The sequence below is a fragment of the Archocentrus centrarchus genome, chromosome 22 (genome assembly GCF_007364275.1).
Source record: "Archocentrus centrarchus isolate MPI-CPG fArcCen1 chromosome 22, fArcCen1, whole genome shotgun sequence".
NCBI classification, from domain to species: Eukaryota; Metazoa; Chordata; class Actinopteri; order Cichliformes; family Cichlidae; genus Archocentrus; species Archocentrus centrarchus.
The window spans coordinates 4,606,719-4,627,012 of record NC_044367.1 but is presented as its reverse complement, the minus strand read 5'-3'; the positions used below and the strand labels follow the sequence as shown (position 1 = coordinate 4,627,012).

At 39.7% G+C, this 20,294-nt stretch overlaps 2 protein-coding genes across 2 annotated transcripts in view; one reads left to right on the top strand and one right to left on the bottom strand.

The window, feature by feature from the left end:
• Positions 1–1,586: 1,586 nt before the first annotated feature.
• Positions 1,587–20,294, top strand: part of syne2b (spectrin repeat containing, nuclear envelope 2b) — a 169,869-nt gene continuing 151,161 nt past the window's right edge. Inside the window, exons 1-3 of the mRNA XM_030719074.1 lie at positions 1,587–1,718; positions 5,864–6,122; positions 7,948–8,101. The gene's annotated coding sequence lies outside the window, so the exon portion shown is untranslated. The remainder of the gene's footprint in view (positions 1,719–5,863; positions 6,123–7,947; positions 8,102–20,294) is intronic.
• Positions 3,653–7,526, bottom strand: gphb5 (glycoprotein hormone subunit beta 5). Its single transcript, XM_030718161.1, has 3 exons — positions 7,315–7,526; positions 5,887–6,085; positions 3,653–4,064 (listed from the first exon to the last, which is right to left on the bottom strand). The coding sequence occupies exons 1-3, from the start codon at positions 7,341–7,343 to the stop codon at positions 3,873–3,875; spliced, it is 420 nt and encodes a 139-aa protein (XP_030574021.1). The 5' UTR covers positions 7,344–7,526; the 3' UTR covers positions 3,653–3,872.

The window sequence follows — 20,294 nt, the reverse complement described above, 5'->3', positions numbered from 1 at the left end:
ACAACATAAAAGATTCCATGCCCCAAATGATTTTCATTATTTTGTTCCTGCACTTTCCTGCTACCTGGTGCATATTGGTGATGTAAACTTACACGACATGTAAGTGTGCATGCTGCGTGCAAAGTATCTTTTTCTACATTTGACAAGATATCTTTATTATTACAACGACCCATTGTTCCACTGTTGATTATGCACAAGTTATTGCTAATGAATTAGCAGAAAGTCACGCTTTCACATTCAGTGTGCACGCTCCTGCTCTGTCCCCTTGTGCTGCGATCCAAGCAAAAAAAATTAATAAATAAATACACTGTAATGTCAAACATGGCAACAAATGGCAGCAAGAAAAAAAATCAAAGTCATTTGCTGGTAATGGAAAAGGAGTCAGTCGCTTTAAAAAGTCTGCCTTTAGTGCAAAAAGAGTACGAGCCTCCTCCCTCACAGCTACTGCAACATAGTCCTCCTACCCAGAGATGTTGCAGCCCCCCAACCCCCTGCCTGCAGCCGGAGTAGGAAGAGGTAACGTCAGAAATGATTAGGACAGCGGGAGTCGTTAGAGTGACTCTCCTGTCAGGGCTGTTGAAGATAACAGAGGTCTCAGGAGAGTCAGTAACACAGACAGCGAGCCTCTCCAGTGTCTCCTTTTAACCTCTCTGTTTACTGTGCACCCTTAAAAGCCTCTTCAGCACTCACTCATACTGATTTTGTTTATAGATTTTATGAATGGCAGAATAAAGTTCTGTTGTGGGCTGAAGGCTGCAAAGAATTGCATATATATTGCATAATAATTGCCAACAAACCCAAAACAAAACAAAAACCGAGGAAAATTAACCTGTAGTTTGTTGTCTGCCTTAAAAATTGATTTCAAGTCAAGTAGGTATGACAGTCATCTCTTAACACATTCTCTTGTGGACATGTTCAGATGTGGTTATCTCCAAATATAGACCGACTGATTATCGAAGTTTTCCCGAATGTGATTTTAAGGCTGTAAAAAGAGACAAAAATCAATCATGGCTAAAGATTTTCTGTGCCACATGTTAGTTTTTCTTGGCTCCTGTTTAGGTAACTAATATGTACAGAAAGAACCAGTTTAGCTTCTACCAACTGAGCACTAAGTGACACAGTGTCAGTTACAATGACAACAGGTGACTTCCTGGCTGAAGGTCACAGGTTTGATCATTCTAACATTCAGTCTTTCAAATCAAAGCTCAGTCTCCTTGACTAACTGAAAGAATATAATACATATTAATGCAGTAATGAATATAAAATCAAACATTATTTTTTAATGATAATGAATATTTTAGATAACTATGCCTTTGTAATAATCCAGTTCACTTTTTTGGGTTTGTTTGGGCAAAAGTCACATGTGCCACCAGCTACAGGCTGAGAAACCTGTCACTTTGTATTCTTCTGATACCCCCTGTGTACATGTGTGCGGGATCCAGATCCAGAAACCAAAGCCTCAGAGATGAGATCATGTTTTAATAATGCAATTCCTTGAAATGTCCAACAGAGGGCGCTAGGCGCCTCTGGGGTGGTCCAAGCCCGCCATGGCTCAAAGAGGAAAAGGACCCCTAGCAGCCTAGCTTAGCCAAAACATAATTAAGTTGCTTCTTTAATGTTAAGAATTAAGGTTTTGTTAAGTATAACAGTATTAAAGTATTATTTGAAATTTTGTTATTTATGTGAGGAATTCGGAGGACCCGAGTTTGATGTCTTTGGTGAGTGTCTTTTGTTTTTGATTTCATGTATCAGTCTTCTTAGCCGAGCACAACTCCTGTTTGTGACTGTAAACGAAAACACAAAAAAACAATCAGAGAAACATGAAACAGGCAACATGGATGTCCAACACTGTAGGAAATGCAGTGTAAAGGATTTGAATGTGAAGTTTTATTGCTTCAGATGAATTCTGGTTATAGTGTTTTACTCCATTAGCTGAGGATATGTGTTCAAGTTTTGTTCAAGTTTTAAGCGAGTATGCGATTGAGATATTGCTCTTTGCTAACTGCATAGTGGGAAATTTTGGCATTAATTGAAAACCAAACACCTGCCTGCCTAACCAGAAACATACATGAAGGGCTCCACCAGTGAGTCCCCCACCAAGAACCAACCGGGGCACAACTCCAGCGGCACAGGACGCCTGAAATGCCTTTCCATATGCCTATCAAATTCAGGCAACCTGGCCAAAAGCCCAAAAAAGGCTATCTGGTAGGATCCAAGAGCCCCCACCTGGCCCCCAGTCACACCGCCCCCACATTCAGGACACAGCCACACAAAAATCTCTGTATGCAAGGGACAAAGCTGAAAACCTATGAATAGCTGAGTCTTTTGGGCCCCTGTGACAGGACTACATTAAAAATATACATGATGTAGCCAGAAAACATGTTTTTTTGTTTGTTTGTTTTTTGGCATCAATGGATAAGTAACTGCTTGAATTCTGAGTCATGGTTTTTGCATTTAGTTCCGGTCTCCCTGTGCGCCTGACTCCCTGATGTTTCTGTGTCACGTGTCTTAGTGTTTTTTTATTTATTTATTTTTTTTTGGGGGGCGACAGCAGCTTTTATTGGCAGTAGAGGGAGACAGGAAATGAGGAAAGCTACAGACGCGGGCAAACTGACGACAGGCCGGTGTTGTGCCAACAAGTGATCGTCTGCCAAAAAGCGATTTTCAGTATTTGCCAAAAAATTATTGCTCATATTTAAATGGCTGTAAATGACTTGTTGACCTATAATCTGTGAAACATGTGAAACATATCTCAAATCATGTTGACTGCACTCTATTTACCAGTATAAGCAAAGACATTACACATAAAAGCACACAGAAACATCGGAATCACCTTATGGCAGACGATCACTTTTTGGCACAACACTGGGACTCGAACCCGCGCCGCCCCCAAGTCTCTCAATTCTTAGTCCTGGTCTCTGTATTTAGTCATTTCCTGTTTATACTTTTACAGTCTGTTATATCTTTTACTCTGTATTCAGTTTTGCTTCCTCTGTTTTGTAAATGCGATTCTGTTCAGCTGTTTTCCCTGGTGTGTCCAGTGCCCCTGATTACCTAGTGTGTATTTATTGTCTGCATTTCCCTTTGTTCTCTGTCACGTTCTCATCGTTGGCTCCTGCCCGCTGTGTGCTCTCCTGTCTCTGTTAAGCCTTGATCCAGTGAGTTTTGTAATTTGTTCTGCTGGCCCTGTCCAGCTCTGTCTGGTGTTCCCAGCTGATGATTCTGTCCTGTCCTGACTCCTGCTTTGGGGTCCTCAAACCTGCTCCCACAGCGTAATTCGTAACATTTTTACAGCAATTTAAGCATAAAAGCTAAACATAAAGTTGTCCAGTCAGAGCAAAGCCAAATGACAACAAAGGGGGAAAAAAGTGTTTGCATTGTGGAAAGAGTGGATCCTGGTTCCATTTGAGCTTTATGGTCAAACTGCACTCCTAAAGACATGTGAGCACTCAGGTTACATATACCCAGTTCTCACTGAGAATCAAATGAAGAACAATACTTCATTCCTCTCCAACAGACCCGCTGAAAGCTCAGACCTGTTAATAAAAGCAGTCACAATAAAAAAAAAAAAAAAAGTCAGTTACAGCATCGTAAGGTTTACAGTAATTTATTTAACTACGAGCATTCTATTCATTATAGAAATAAAGTGATTATAAGTCAGCAAAATGAATGCAGTTGTGTCTGTAATACAGACGGATTCAGATCAAGTCTGTAGTCTGTGCAGGAACATAGCTTCAAATCAAATCAGTAGAAATGCTGATAACTTATATTAGAGCATTTCTTGGTGTAGGGACACATTCCAGCTGAATAAGTATTGTGTGTAATTATTAACAAACGTGTGTGGAAAAAAACAATTTCTGCCTTTTCAGACTTCACACAGAGGTTATGCATTCAGTAGTGCTCGTCAGACAGACTCCACAGTCACATCTCAAGGCCACAGGATAGCTGTATGTTGGATCCACGTTGGGCTGGCAGTTTGGTAGTTTCACAGTAACCATGCGGGTCTCATTGTAAGTACAAACCCGCTGATAGGACTCAATGAAGGGAGGCTCCAGGACCGGCTTCTGGAAATAAAAATAATAAAATAAGCAAAAAACAATTTTATGTTTTAGTTAACGCCTTTCTTTAATACATCTTGTCAAAGTTGGTATATGGCAACACACATAATGCATTCTCATTCACAGCTAGATAGCAAATAACATGTTTCTTACTGTCATGGTCATCACACCCCCCCCCCCCCCCCCCCCCTTCCTTCTGACTAACATATTTGAGTGTTTTGTATGCTAATTAGCGTATGCAAGTCCATGTTCCTGATTAGTGGCTGCATATGTTCCACATCCTGCCTTTCATCCTCACTGTTCATTCTTGGTCCTGTATTCCACCATGACTGATTGGACCAGTGCCCCAATCCTGTGCTCCAATTAAGATGCAGACTTAATCAATGCACCTGTTTAAAAAGTACAGCCAAGCTGCCGTTCAGGGTTTACTGCTGTGCTTCATTCTGGTGCAAGTTTGAACTGATGGTTATGTGTGGCTTCATACTTTGTTTTGCAATGAGCGTAACTCAGAGGCTTTGTGTCTACTTCTTTTTGTTCTGTGCCCATGTTGTTGTAAAGCTGAGACATTTGCAACATCCTCTGAAAGGGAGCCTGGGCTGGATAGTGGTCTAAAATTTAGGCTTCCTCTCTTTGTCCCACCTTAAAGGCTGTTCTGTGTTTGGAGACCCTAACCTTATATTTGGTTTGATTAGTTAGTGTAGGGCAACAACCAGAGGATTTAATTTCACTCCTTCAACTTTAGGTCATATTTTCTCACTACTGATCATTCAATACTGTATCATTTCATATTTCAAGTTCTTTCTTTCAGTGTACCAATATTTGCTCCTAATTACGTTGCCAGTTAACTGCTGTTTTCCAGGCTGTGTTTGATGGGACATTTGTGACACATCAGATGATTCTCTGTTAAACACCTTCAGAGTTGGTATTTTTAGAATTCGCTAAACGTTTCTCTTGATCCTAACTTAAAAAGGACGCACAAATGAATGCAAATCCTAAACTTTTGCATCTGCACATCGTAGATTTAACCCCTGACCTCCCCATGTTTGTCCTCAGACTCTCCCTAAAGCAAGACATCAGCTCCCTCTGCTGCGTTCTGACCTCCCTGTGGGGCAGAACAGAGAAAGAGACGAGCCTCTTCCCTGAGGCGATCCAAAGAGTAGAACAACACAAAGCTCAGACCAGTGACAATCATAAAGCAGAGAGAATCATGAGCTTTCTAATGCCTCCTGTCACTGAATACAATTTTCCAGATGAAACTTGAGGTTTCACAGCATCTTTTTTAATAATAGTGTATGGTGACTTGTGAAATCCAATTGTGCCTCTTAAGCATTGTGGAGGAATCCTCTGCTGTCACTTCAATCTCTGGATTCTGCGCTGCTTTCCTTTCTTGCAGAACGTTAACTCAATTTTAGGACTCCAGAAACCTTCCGTCTTCCTTCATTCTTATGCAACAGTTTCACTTCAGGCAGCCACTCATTACTATGTGACAGTGATTAGATCTTGGTAGGGTAATGCACGCACTCTATGTATTTTTTTCCCCCGGACATCAGCTGAATCCCTACCTGTGCTTGCAGTTGACCTTGGAAGGAAATGAAAACAAATCTTCTCCAGGGGGATCTCTCCATCTCTCCATCTCTCTATCTACTGTGTTTATTTCCCTGCTTGTCTGTGCGCCTGTTTAACTGACTAAACCATGTTCTTCATGTTTTTTCTTGAAAAGTGAGCTGATAAGTTGTGAAATTGGCTAATATCACCTCTTACTCTAAACAGAGTTCTCTCCTCTTCTCCCTGTGTGTTTCGTACAGCAGCTGCCCCCCCTTTTCCTCACCTCCCAAGTCTCACAGCGCCCCCAGCAGGCATCAGTGGTGATGTGCAGCCCTCCACAGCCGGGCTTCCTGGCCAGGAAGGTGAACTCCCTGACTGCACAGCCAATAAAACGTCGCAGGTTGACGGCTGACGCACAGTTGATGGAGTCAGGTTTTAGAGAGATCCCGAGCAGAAACCAGCACAGGACCATACCAGCCCTCCTGAGGATGACAAGGATTTTTCTAGTAATTTGTGGAGGTAAAGAAGGAGGAGGAATTTAAAGCAGGCTTAAGTTTAGGATTTGTGAGAGCATATTTGACGCATACAGAAGGCTGACTCCCTAACTGCATTCTGGGCTCTGCATATCGCTGTGAAGGAGTCTCGGGATGTGAAGCAGTCCCACTGTACTAGTTTTTTATTGGTGTCAGTTATTAGTAGGCTTATAATAAACTCAATTAAAGCAATCACAGATGTTTATTGTACAGCTTTAGTAAGTTGTTGAGTCATTTTCACTTTCCCTTTGACAAAGTCGAAGAAAATGGACCTCAGACCACTGAATCTGATGTTGTTTTTAAGTGACCTTAATCCAGTTTTCATCTTGATATTATTCAGATTAACCTTTTATTCCTCTGTACTGCAATCAGGGGAGGTTCAGGAGAATCAAAGAGCAAATAAACAGGATCAGCTGCCTTAGAGCAGGAGCACAATGCTGCATGGTCTCTGCTGACTTTCCACCTCCATTTTTTTTTTTTTAGCACATGACTACAAATGATTTCATTCAGTGTGTTTTATTATAGCTGATACCTCTTGAGTTATCACTTTGTAGTATTGTGATGTTTTGGAAAAGAAGCCCATAATAGCTTTATCCCTGGTAAGTGATTTGTCATCTAAATACAGAACTAAAGGACAGTGTCAGGCGTCAGTCTGTTTGTTATTAAATCACCTGCATTCCTCTATAATCACGAAATCATTGGGATCATATAGTTATAAAAATAATAATAGTCTCAGTTTTTATAATTTTGTAATTACTCTAATTTGATACACTGCCGAAAGCACCCACAAGATGTTGAAAACTACATAGTTAGACACTGTTAAACTTGCACAAATTGCATTTTTAATTAAAGGCACAAGCAAATGGAGAATTAAAAAATTTTCTTCACAATATTTAAAATGTGTCCACAATTTCAATCATATCAACTGCATTTACAGCCCATACAGCCTTCAGGGGCTGATGTTGGAAATTATCTGTAGAAATATAAACAGCTGCTTTTGCATCTGCCAGTGCTTCTTATTTTTTTGCACTTGTCACTTGCAAATAAGCTGTTAAATTGCAAACCTGAAAACCGTTGACATTGCTGGTAATAGCAAAATTTCTATTTTCATTGAACAAAGTCAAGAAGAGTTTGAATCCTGTAAGTTAAACTCAGAGAGTAATTCTGTATTCACTTACCACTGTGGCTGTGTCCTTTGTGGGGTCATCTCAGCTGTAGATCACAGTTGCAGTCTAGTTTCAGGCAGAAGTTTAAGCAGTTGTTTTTGTTTTTGCTGTCTAACGAGCAGCCACTATTACTTTTTAATACTCAGAAGTGAAGTGGTATCTCTGAAATTATTTTTTTTGGCTGAATAATATGAACCACAGCACTTGTCACAGTATGTTCCTCAGACCTGAACCATCTGCTAATGGATCTGGCAGTACAAGCCGTGGCTTTATATCACCCCTTGTCCTGCCAATCAAGTCCTCACCTCAGTCTGCCTCTTCTCTTCCTGACTCTGTAAATCCCCCAAAGGCCCTTCTACCTGTCACTGCCCATCTAGTTCAGCCACCAGCATGTTCCCACTCCATTAGCTTGATTAGGGAAAGAGTCTGCCCTTTTGTTCATAGTCGTTCACATGGAAGAGGGGGAACAAAACTCAAACGCAATTCCTACCTGTGTCTACTCTTACTCATTCAGGCTCAATTAACTGGCTCCAGATACAGACCCCGCTCCTGCTCTCACATGCCGACTGTAATTATTTCACCCCTGAGCTCTTCCACAGCTATCTGCCTTACTCTGCTGCTGTCTCACTCTTTTTTTTTTTTTAGCTTTTTTGTTGCTAGCGACATTCATGACGTCCCTTCAGAAAGAGAGGTGGCTGAGTCTACAGCCTCTACCACATTTCGTAAGACTGAGAATGCATCAGATCTCCCAGGAGTAAGTGATAGGAGGAGGAGAAGGAAGATGCAGAGACGTGGAGAAGTGAGTTGAATTGCCTCATCAAGAAATTACAATTGACAGAGACCTCTGCGAGCAGCACGTGAAGCCAGTGGTGCTCATGCAGTTCAGGAAATTAATCTTTAAAAGTAGACCTGAAAGTTAAGGCCAAGCAATTAAAGTTAGATTAGAGAAAATATTGTGGAAGATGAGTCAGGGACAGGTCCACAGACATTCTGTTCTCCTTGCTGTCATGAAGAATTACTGAACAATGTGCAGGATGTGGACTAACAGAATGCATGTAATTGGATAACTTTGGTGGAGGTTAATTGTAATCCAGAACAAAGGGAGTAAAGCCTAGATTTCCACAATCCGCCTTTTATGTAATTATTCCCAAGCTCATACTGAAAGATTTCAGCTTTTTTTGTCATCCATTATGAGGATGCTCATCTTTATTAATCCATCCTGACTAAAATAACTGGGAAATAACCAGAAACCAAATCAAATTCTGAAGCAGATCCTTTCTTTCTCCAAATGTCATCTCCAATGTGATGGAAAGACTGAAGTCTTTCCATCACATTGGTAAAAGCTCATCACTCCATAACACTTTTTTCTAAGGCTTGTCTCTGTACTTTTTTCTAATTAGTGGTTTGCATCTTCTGGTGAAGCTTCTGTACTTTTGTTCATGGCATTTTCTGTGAACAGTAGATTATATCTTCCTGCCTTCTGGAGGTTTTTAGGGTTTTTCTTTACAGCACTTAAAATGTTTCTGTCATCAACTGCTGTCGTTTTCTACCAGTTCAACATCTGTTACTCAGTAGCCCAGTGATGACTTTCGTCTTCAGGACGTTCCAAACGGTTGTACTGACTGTGGCCAATGTTTGTTCAATGGCTCTGATTTTCTTCTCTCAGCTTCACAGTTGCTTGTTTTCACCCACAGACAGCTCTCTGGTTTTCATGTTGGTTACTCTAACTTTCAATGCACAGTCTGCAAAGGGAAACCCCAAATCTGAAAGTGAGCGCAGACATTCAGTGACATTTATTGTTTGAATAATCAATGTAACAGGACACACCCGGGCAGCAAAACACACCCGTCAGTCACATGTTTTAATATGTTTGCTCACGTGAAAAGTGGGTGACTTCAGACAAAATGTGCCATCTTCTGAACTGTGTATCAGATCCAGATGTAAAAACCTGGAAATGAAAGCTGAGATGCTGAGCAAAAATAAAATTATTGACCTCGCTGTTCCAATACTTTTGGAGGGGAAGGTAGATTTTTTTTTAAACAGTGACTCTTGCAGATTATGACTTCACTTGAAACTATGAAGTCCTGTGGCATTTGCCTGCAGACATCACCTGCCCTAACAGTAAAAAGATGATGTTGTGCTGACCTCTGGTGCTCACATGTGATATTAATATAGACCTGTGCAAACCATTCACTAAGTCATACTGTTTTTACATTGTGATATGCAGTTCCTTGGCAAAGGAATCGTTTGAAAGGTTTCATTGTCTCATTGTTTGATTAGTTGAAAGTAAAGAAAAATATTTCATCCTTAAAACTATGACTTGTATAACATGTCAGTGTTGGTGGCATATCAGGTAAAATATCTAGTTCAGTTGTTTGCACATCAGTAGCACATCAGTGCTAAATAAGTTTAGGTTGAGCAGGGAATTACGGGCAGTCCTGTTTTTGGTAATGTTTCCGTCAGTCTAGTTTACCTGCACTAGTTTAGGGAGAATTCTGAATCCAATGCCACAGTGTTTGGATGGTTCATGGTGTCCTTCCTCCTTTGTTTCAGCCAGGGCTCCCATTTCTTTTTGTTTCTCTTTGTCCTTTTGGAAGTAACTATATTTTCATTATTAAAAGCTTGTTAAATGGCAGCAGCATTGTGGCATTTTATATATTAAGTTCCTTTGAGCCATAAATTTAGGGACCGTAATGTACATATTGCATATATTGCACCACTAGCTGCATGCAACACGAAGTGGAGCAGGCACAAAGAAGTTTTGAAGCATTAAAATTAACATTAGGGTACTCTCTGTGGTGTGCCAAAGGAGGATATAAGCTGGACCACATAATACTTTCTGTACTTGCCTGAGAACAGAAAAGCCCATGTACTGGCTGGAAGGAGGGCTGTATGTCTGTAGCACAGATTTTTACTGTACAGTGAGATTGCCATATCTTGCTGATCCATAATAAAAAAAAAAAATCTCCAAATCAAACATGCGGAGCTGCCCACTCACTCACTGTGCTGAATAAAGGAGCAGCCAAAAGTACCTTTAAAAAAAAAATCTGAAGAATGTTTCACTGTGATGTTTTTTACTTGAACTTTATTAAATAAATACTGGATCTGTGATATAATTTTTTTTTTTAATTCCACATAAGAAACACCAGCTTGCTACAATTACATTACTTCCTTCATATACATATACAGCTAGTTTAAATGTTTACATTTCTTCACATTTTTCTATGTAATACTTACATGAACCATTCATAGTTCACTTATATGTACTTGTTGAAGTTGGACCTTTAACCCAGGTGACAGTGATCAGTGCCAAACTGGAGGAAGGTGGGTGTGCTGAACCCTAGCTGGTTTCTATTTTTAGTGCCCCAGTGAGTTTCCTACTTGGCCCCAGTATGGCTCTGGCTTCTCGGGTGACAGTCCAGCAGAGCTCTGCAAACGCTTCAGGTTTCATGTCCACATACTACAACAGAATCTGCTCTCCCACATTGCAGTTCAATACTACCTGGACTTCCATCTTTTCCCCAGAACGCACTTTTTTATTGCACGTAAGTACAACCAATGTTTTTTTTAATTTTCTTTAAATCTCCATGAAATTTCAAATAAGCAGAAGTATGTGCAGCTGTAAAGAATGTGCTGACTATCGACTGCAGTTTGAGTGCTGAACTTTTAATAATGCAGTTGTAATTGACCCCAAGTACCATTAGTGATTTTGCTGCTATCACCCTCTGTGATTCCTAACTGTGTGTGGGGAGGGTGCCCTCTCATTATATTCTTCTTAAACCTGCAGGGCCACGGCTTCTTATCTGCCTTATTAAAAAGTCCTCTAGTCTTCCTCAAGGACTCATTATACGTCTCGGCTGAACTGAGCTCACTTCAGCCGTACACACATGCTCCTCGCTGCTATTTTTGGGCCCCGACAGCTTCATAACAGTGACACTATCTAACATTCCTGCAGTGACAGCAAGCGCACTTAGTAGCACTTATAGACAACAGTGATATGAAACGTGCTTAAAATCTATTAAATGCATAGTGGTTGGAAAACAAACATTTTCTTACATTTAGTATCAGCCCCACACAGCTGGGATCTATGAGGACCAGTTTGAATTAAAAAGAAAAATGACTCTCTCTCACTTTAAGTGAGCCCAGTCTTTTCTGTATCTCATGTCTCTATGTGTAAGAGTTATAGTACTTGTGATATATTGTTTTGTTCTTGAAAAATTACTTTTACCAAAGCTCATTTATACCAAGAATTATGCTATCAGTTCACACTCTTTATCCTGTATTTAAGCTGTAAATCTAGAGGTTGTGCTTATTTTTGGGAGGCTATTGTGACAGTTCTTCCATATAATTTAAAGCACACAAGCAGTGCTGAGTCAACCCACCCACAGGTAGTAGGATAATAGAACTGAGCTGAGAATTATTATGCTAAGCACCCTGGATTATAAGCTCCAATAGTGGTATGAAGGTAGTACAACATGCTTGATTGGTGGCAAACGGAGGAACTATGGCTGCTTGCTGTTTTTGACCTGAAGGCATCAATCATTAAAAGCTGAATAGGGACCAAGACCTGTGATGTTTTCACACTGGCATTATTTCCTTTTGTGTCATTTCATAATTCTTTCATTCATTTCCTTGCTTTTGTTTCATTTTCTAGGTAGCCATGAGCAGTTAAAATTTATGTCTGCTGAATTCTGGTCCACCATCATTGGTGATAAAAACCCTTTCTGTACCTATCTGCAACCCAACATCCTTCGTTAACTTGATATAAATTAGTAAGGCAGGGTTTTCTTTTTTTATGTTAACCTCTAAAACAGGGGTGGGTAAACTATGGCCCGTGGGCCACACCTGGCCCATTGTTCTTTTTAATCTGGCCCGGTACAGAACTGCCCAAATCAAATCATATCATAATTATGGCTCATGTCGAGGATTCTGAGAATTGCTACAACAAAACTAACACCAGACTTTGATAGACTGGCAAAAACAACACTGTTCCAACTAAAAGTAAATGTAAGCATTACCACTGTAATGCCTTCTTTATGTTTATGTTTGATATGTATGCATCTGGTGCTGGCCCAGCCCATCTGTCAAGTTTCAAAAAGTCAATGTGGCCCCAGAGCCAAAAAGTTTGCCCACCCCTGCTCTAAAAGCAGGTATAGCCCAAGTGACACAGTATTTACTTTTTTCCTTTGGCTGATAGCAGGTTAGATATATTGGTGTGATCTGAAGTGTGAAGCTGGAGTTTTCACTGTCATGATGGTGCCTCCCCATGAACCCAGCTAGATTACCATGGTAGAGTTCATTTAATCTCCTGGCACAGACTCAGCTTTTAAGCATAGTCGACACATTTTCATTAGGGTTGAGGTTGGGCCTTTGGGAAGGCCATTCCTGCAGCTTTAGGTCAGCCTGCTTTATCTACTCTAAAACAAGTTGTGTCTAAGTTTCAACTGTCTAGCTCCCGATTTGAGGTGAAGTTGAAGAATTTGGAGGTGGTCCTCCTCCTTCATTGTTCCATGCGCTTTGTGCAATGTACTAGTATCACTGGCAGCAAAAGAGCCCCAAAGCATGACGCTACCAGCACCATGCTTGACAGCTGGTACAGTGTCCTTAAGTTTGAAAGCCTCACCTTTGTCTTGTCTGAACATAAAACTTTTCTCCAGAAGGCATTTCCCTGGTCCATGTGGGCAGCTGCAAATTTCAGTCAAGCTCAAAGGTGTCGAGTTTGGAACATGGGCTTCTTTCATGGTAGTTGAACAATATTGAGAAGTTAATAGGCCACAATCATGAAAACAAACAGTTCAAAGAAATCATTGTAAGTCCCAAATTACTATGACATTCATGCCCATGACAAGTGTAAACTTCTAACAACAAACTGCAAATATATTACCTTGTATTTACATAATGAACAGTTTTCTCTCAGAATGCCACTTTTTTTTGTACCAGCACAGTTGCTTTTTGTTTTATTCTTCAATGCTGTCTGTGACCTGTTCCTCTTTATTGCAACAGGGAACAGTTGGTCTATTTTGTGCAGAAAAAGAGTCATTAAATACTTTTTATATAAGCACACATAGAACCTGATGAAGCAGAATAAAAACTATTGTTTTATTCTGAAAAAAAATCTAAACTGTTAACTAGAACTAAACTATTGTTTTATTTTATTTATTTTATTATCAAAGAATAATAGGAGTTATGTTTTCCCTGTTAGTTTTTTGTGGTTCGATGTCTTTGTGTTCCATTCCTTAATGGAGTCATTTTACTGACACTCGATATTTCTTATTTGCATTTTTTTGCTATTAAGGCTTCTATCTAAGAGAAACACCTTAAACTCACTCAAGCCAGATCTCAGCGTAGTATGAATCTAGTGATAATGTGCATATGTTGTGCCTATTTAAATGTATTGCACTGATGTCTGCTTTCAAGATTAGTGGTGTTTTCATAGTCAAATGAAAGCAAGGATTACCTCTCTCCGGTTCGATCATCTGATCTTCCAGGGTGTGTCTGTGAAAGCTCCGTGTGACAGGTTCAGCAACACTGTCTCTGTTGATTTGTTGCTTGGGCTTTCACAAAGAGTACAAAGACCTGTTGGAAATCATTGAAAGAAATGAAGTGAGTGTTGCTGCAGAGACAGTCACGAGATTGACACTCAGATGGCAGCAAGTGGAAGGGAGAGTTGCTCTAGAGTCAAACCTGATGCTGCGAGGGAATGCGGAAGATGTGGTTTCCGCAGGTGTTTGTTTACATCAACTGTACAAATTGGATGACAGGATTTGTCTCTGTGTTTCACATCAGCTTAGTTCTGTTCCAGCCAGGGTTATTATAACATTGTCGTTAACTGAAATAAATAAAAACTATAATTAAAAGGAAAAACAATAACTAACTAAAACTGTATTGTGAGTTTACAAAACTAACTAAAACTAACTGAAATTATAGATAAACTTTCATTTCCTTGTTTGTCATTTTTTTAAAGCCTTGTGGATTGATATGAAATCATTTTTTCCGCTCTTCAAGTTTAAGCTGGAAGTGCCATCGGGCAACTGCGTGCGTGCGTGTGCATGTGCCTACGTGCGCACAGCGCACTGGTCCGAAAAGTATCCTACGGGGTAACCTGACCTGCACCTCTGGAGAAATGTGACTACTTTTCGGGTCCGTGCAGCCCACAACGTTGTGGTTAACCTGTTCAGTCCTTGTGCGTTTCCGGCTACTTTTCGCCGGCTGCTTTATCAGTGAGAGAATAACAATCAGGAATAATAATCAAAGCATCAATTTAAGGACTCACAAATGTCATCAAATTCCTGGAGGGAGACTGCTGAAACTGTCGGGATAGACGTGAAGGAATGAAGAAAGTGAAACACACATAATCCAGCTACACAAGCACAAATGCGGACATGAGGTGGGCCACTTCGTAGGTTGTGTACAGAGGCCGCAAAGACCCTGCAAGTCTAATTAGGAGCATCTAACCAAGCTAGCTCCAAAACAGAAGCAGCTTCAACATCACAATGCAGCTGGATTTGACCTTTGACTCATTCAAAGATTTTGTTTTTGTCAAACACCACCTGTTGGTGTTGTTGATCTACTGTATTGATGCTGAAGTTTATTGTAGAATTTATTGAGTTTTGAAGTTCATATTTTTCTTTGTTTCTCCCTGCTGATGTTCATGTGTGTCCTTAATGTTACACACATTTAGCACATAGTGCTGCTGTCTGTGAACAGTTGGTTGTTGAATATATTTCTTTAAAGGTATCTTTGTCAAGTGTTTATTACACAGTAGTCACTTGTACACCTTGAATCTTGCACCTGTTTAAGTATGAAAATACTAAAACTAATACTGAAACTAATTAAAACTAAAACTAAGCATTAAACCAAAAATAAAAACGATCAAAACCACTCTGAAAACTAATTAAAACTAACTGAATTAGAGAACAAAAAGTAAAAACTAACTAAAACTAAACTATAATGTAAAATCCAAAACTATTATAACCCTGGTTCCAGCTCGCTGTGGTTAGTTAGTCAGAGCAGTACTGTCACAGTGATGCATAAGTAGGACTTCAGCATGAAACGAAGGTCACTTAGGTTGCAAATAAAAAGGATTTTGTTTCAATATCCTTGTAACTTTAATTTTCTTTGCTTTATATATTCATATATATATATATATATATATATATATATATATATATATACATATATATATAAAGCAAAGAAAATTGAAGTTTTTTTAATTTAATTGAGTAATTTAAATTTTTTAAGTTTTTTTAAGTTTTTTCTCTGCAGGACTAAATATACATCAGTGTGTATTAGGGTTTAATCCCGGGATCCGGGATTCCCGGGAAATGCGATCAGAACCATTTCCCGTTTCCCGGGAAACGTTAGACGGGAAACCGGGAAAAAAGTCGCGCGCGTCGATTTGACTTTCAGAAAGAAAAGAAAGCTTCAGAATGTTAAATTTAAGGAAATATTGAGAGAAGGGTTTGTTTAATGCGAAAAGCATTACTCTTCATTTCAGGCACATTCAGCCTCCGTTTAAGGCTTCAGCCTTCATCTCAAGCGTTTTAATAGAGGTATTACACAGTTGTACTTTTTTCCTCTTTAATTTGTTGAAATCGTAGGCAATGTGTTTACCCTAAGGTATTTTGTATTATATAATTTTATATTATTATATATTGTTATATTGCATTATATAGCCTATAAAATATGCCTGCCCTGAACAATAAAGAAATATCTGTTTAACTTCGAGTGTTTCTTTTCCTCGTTTGCAGCCGCTTACTAACAATCATGAATTAGGATACGGGCCTAATGTGTGAAGAAATTATCATGAAATAGATTGATTTAACATATTTCGCTTTTAAAATGGAGTTGAGTAAAATGTATATTTTTTAGGCTATAAGGATTGGCCAGTTTTTCAAAAGACGATTCACAGCGAACCTACTTTAACCCTCAGACACGGTGTTATAAATTTGCTGTTGCCAGAATGGCAATGACCAAGTCGTAGTGCATTACTCAAGGCCCTGTGTTATGCCATATTATAGTGCAGTACGGTAGTTAACTTTTCAATGACTATTACAGCGTTCCACTGGTGGAGATATAGTGCAACAGATGTCGCCACGACAGCGTGGCTGAGCCTTTATCAATGCTGTGGAGATGAACCGTATTGTTTTGCACCAGCAGTTGTAAAATATCTTGGTATAATTCCATGTACAATGGAGGAATATTCGAATTATATTTGTTAAGGGAGTGTTGAGGAACGATACAACACCGCATAGCTCGAGCACTCGAATGTCGAGATGTAGGTTTTATTGCGTTAATCAAGCCGACGTTGCCCCCTACTGGGCATAACAGGACATAGCTGGAAAGCTACCGCTACAATATCACAATAGGTTAAGGCCGACACAGGCTACAGAAGGCCTAATTAAAATAAAAAAATAAATAAACTTTTTCCCGGGATTCCCGGGAAATGGCTCGTCATTTCCCGGGATTTGATTCATGTCATTTTCGGGAAAAATATTAAACCCTAGTGTGTATTGCTGCATCAATGTAACCATTTTCTTAAAAATGATTACGTATAATGTGTAATCTGATTTTCTTCTACATCACAGTAAAAAGAATCTGCAAACTTTTTCTTGCTGTAACAAAAACTATTATAACTGTAACAGTGTTTGAAGATGACGCCTCCAAACTTAATCCCACATATAAAGCATTGAATTGTAAATTATTTGATGTGGGCAGTGATTCTGAGGGCTAGATCCAGGCCAACATTCTCTAACACAACTTGTCACTAAGTAATCCATTTGAATGATTTGCTTAAGGTTCTCAAATGGCCTTAACAAAAACATGGTGATGGTAGTTTACCTGTTAAAAATGATTCAGTGGATTAGGTTTTTTTCATTTGCCAGTTATTTTCATCTGCACTACACTCAAAAATTCTTTTTACATATTTTCTGAGGTTAAAAATATTAACCTGATTAATCTGAGTTTAATTGTCTTTTTTCCTATAATGATCATTTTAACATCAAATTAAGGGTTTATTGCACACTCTATGCTGCTCTAAACCTGTGTAGCTGGATTTATGATTATAATTTATTTGTCAAGAGTACAAGAGTAAACTGGACTGTTAAATCAGCTGAGCTGTGGAGCTGTGGGGTAACATAATAAATCTCTGCTACTTCAGCTTCCTCGGTCTGCTGCTTTAACTAATTATGTGATTATTCATCTGGATAAATCCATAGAACAACCATGTAAAGCTGGTGTTTTGACGTCGTGATGTGACCCCCCCTCCCTGTGCTTTTTCCACAGCAGTGTGTGATGTGTTTTGCTGCCCTTTGCCTCGTTGCTACAATTAGAGCTGAGTGGTGTAACTCCCTCTGTTACTGTGCCTTGGACCCCCCTTATTCACTAATGAAAACAAGTAAAATTCACTTTGTGGTGCAACTTAAAGGAAGGCTTGACTTGATTGCTTAACTGTGACTCATGCATGAGTGTAACACTATATTCTTGTTGGACTGAAATCTCACTAGACGTGTTAACAACCTCATACAATCTGTATTTATTAGATCCAGACGATGAAAAATACACAGCAGTAACAGCTGTGGTTCTTTCTTATAAATGATGCCTTTGTGAGACTCCCACGACAGTTTCCCATTAGTTACTGTCTCTTGTAATGCTGCAGTCAACTTTTATATTTTATGTACCCCGCTTTCTCTGTCTCTCACCTCCATGGTCTATCATTTTGCAGCTGGCATGAAGCCTTGAGATAGCTCAAATGCTGTGCTATAGTGGTCCACATCACACCTCTTCACATATGTGCACATACTTGGCGGTGTAGCATTGTCAGAGCATGGTTGTGTGTGGTCACAATAACACTGGATGGTAGTGATTCAGTGTATTTTTAGGAGCACCACGTGCTGATTACTTCTGCTGCGCGTACAGGTGGGAGTGACCTAGGACAAATACTCCTTTGAAGCTAACTTAACAAATGATTTGATTTGATGTTATTATTAGTTGCAGTGCTTTAAATATTTTGCTGGTATTTTGCACTTGTAGGAAGGTCAAGTAACTAGGAGAGAATGGTCTCCCTTATTAATATTACAGCAGCATTCTTGATTGTTTTTTGTTTTGTTTTTTTTTATTTTAGCTGTGCAAATCTGCACCAGTTAATATGGATTTCTTGAGTTCTCCTTCAAATTAAATTCCTTTATCAGGTTCTATGTTTAAGCTGTGCCTAATTTAATGACACGGGGAGGAAAACACGAGTGGTGCTGGCAGCAGTATGAAAGAAGTGGATCGAATGTTTGAAGTTGCCTGTCTGAGTGAAATCACATTCTCCCGGCAGCACATGCAGGTCAGAATACACGAGCTGCTTCCATTTGATCTGATCTGACTCTGACGTATCTGACATTTGCTCTGACATATTGGTCGGGCCTAGCACTATTTCACACTGTTGTATTTTAGGCTCACTCACCTGTCTGTTTTCCTAAACTGTCACGTCAGTCGTGTTTGTTTGTTATGTGCAGAGAAACATGGTCACATCAGAAGCCCTTTTTGTTTTGCACTGTATGATTTGTATAGGCAGGCAAGTTTGGAAAGATGCCTAAATGTCATACATTTTTCTCAGTGCACTTATTCATATCCTGGAGGGAGACTGAGCAAGACAAAACACAGCCCAACACCCAGCACTTCATGTTGCAACTCAATTTATACTGACAGTGTTTCATTGCACTTTCAAAGGTGATAAACTCCTCTTAGACTGTACTGTAGATGTGTTTGGTGTTTAGTGGAGATACACAACAGCAGACTGGAGCAATGTAACTCTGATCACACAAACCACCAGGCTGCTAATTTTGTGTCATTAATATAATAACTTATCTTAAATATCATTTTACCACCATGTTATGTTGATCTGGGAGAAAATGTATCCAGATCACAGAATACAGAAGGGCCCCATCTGAATGGGTTTGGGTGCACACTGAAAAACTCACAAGAAACACACCAGTCATAACACAAAGACAAACAATTAGCCTCAAGCATAAAGCAGCGCACATACATCCACACACACACACACGCTCGCTGAAACTGAAGTGCATGTACGCACATAGTGTGTGTTTGTGTTAGGCAGTGTGTACCTGCACACTGGGAATGTTTGGGAATGATTCGGAATATCAATACTGAGCGGTCCATCAACTCATTCCTGCTTGATTGTTGTTGCTGATGAATTTGACCTCCTATGACAGACTGGTGTCCTCTCTATGGTGTACCCCGCCTCTTGCTGCGTGTCAGCAGGGTTAGCCTCCAGCCTGCATGTTGTATTAGAGAATGGATGGAAGCTGACGATCCATGGCACACCAACATGACTTCAGGTGCAGCAGGACATGTTCTGGGGTCTCATTTATAAAAGAGAATGTGGGGTCATTTCTGAAACACCACACACTGATCTTTTTATAAATCACGTCTTTACCTTGAAATGTGCAAAGTCAGGATAGAGTGGAGAGCCTTACATGGTGGCTGATCAGTGGTCAGTGAAAAGCACCTAATAAATGTTGCTGTCAGTTGGTTCTTCCTGTCATGTTCTCTGGCAGTGATGGTTCAGTCATCCTGCAGCATTACATACAAATGTCACAGCAGTACTGGTGTGTTCACAACCAACCACAATACTCAGTGGTATCTTCCAACCTGGCACGTCATTTGAAAGTTACATTTTGGTGAATGAGATTTGTTTATTATCTTTACGACCCACATTATGGTTAGCACTCATAATGAGGATGTGCACTGTGAGTGCATCACTGGATTTATTTCATGCAGTTTTACAGCTGTGCTGTGCGTGGCAGCAGTTGTGTTCACTGTACTGATTGTACTTACAGAGACTAAATTAAAACTAAGAGAAGATCCTGTTAAAAACAATTGAAGCTCTATTCTGAAAAATTGTATCACTATTTGACTGATAATGATAATTTTATCAGCCATGCTTGTCTAATATAAATGACTCAGGCTATTTGTACCTAATTGAA

Bases quoted from the DNA above. Each gene is read 5' to 3' on its own strand.
- gphb5 (XM_030718161.1), bottom strand. From the start codon at position 7,343: ATGACCCCACAAAGGACACAGCCACAGTG. The intron at 6,086-7,314 runs GTAAGTGAATAC...TGTCATCCTCAG, and splicing joins CAAAGGACACAGCCACAGTG to GAGGGCTGGTATGGTCCTGT. The intron at 4,065-5,886 runs GTGAGGAAAAGG...TTTTATTTCCAG, and splicing joins GGCGCTGTGAGACTTGGGAG to AAGCCGGTCCTGGAGCCTCC.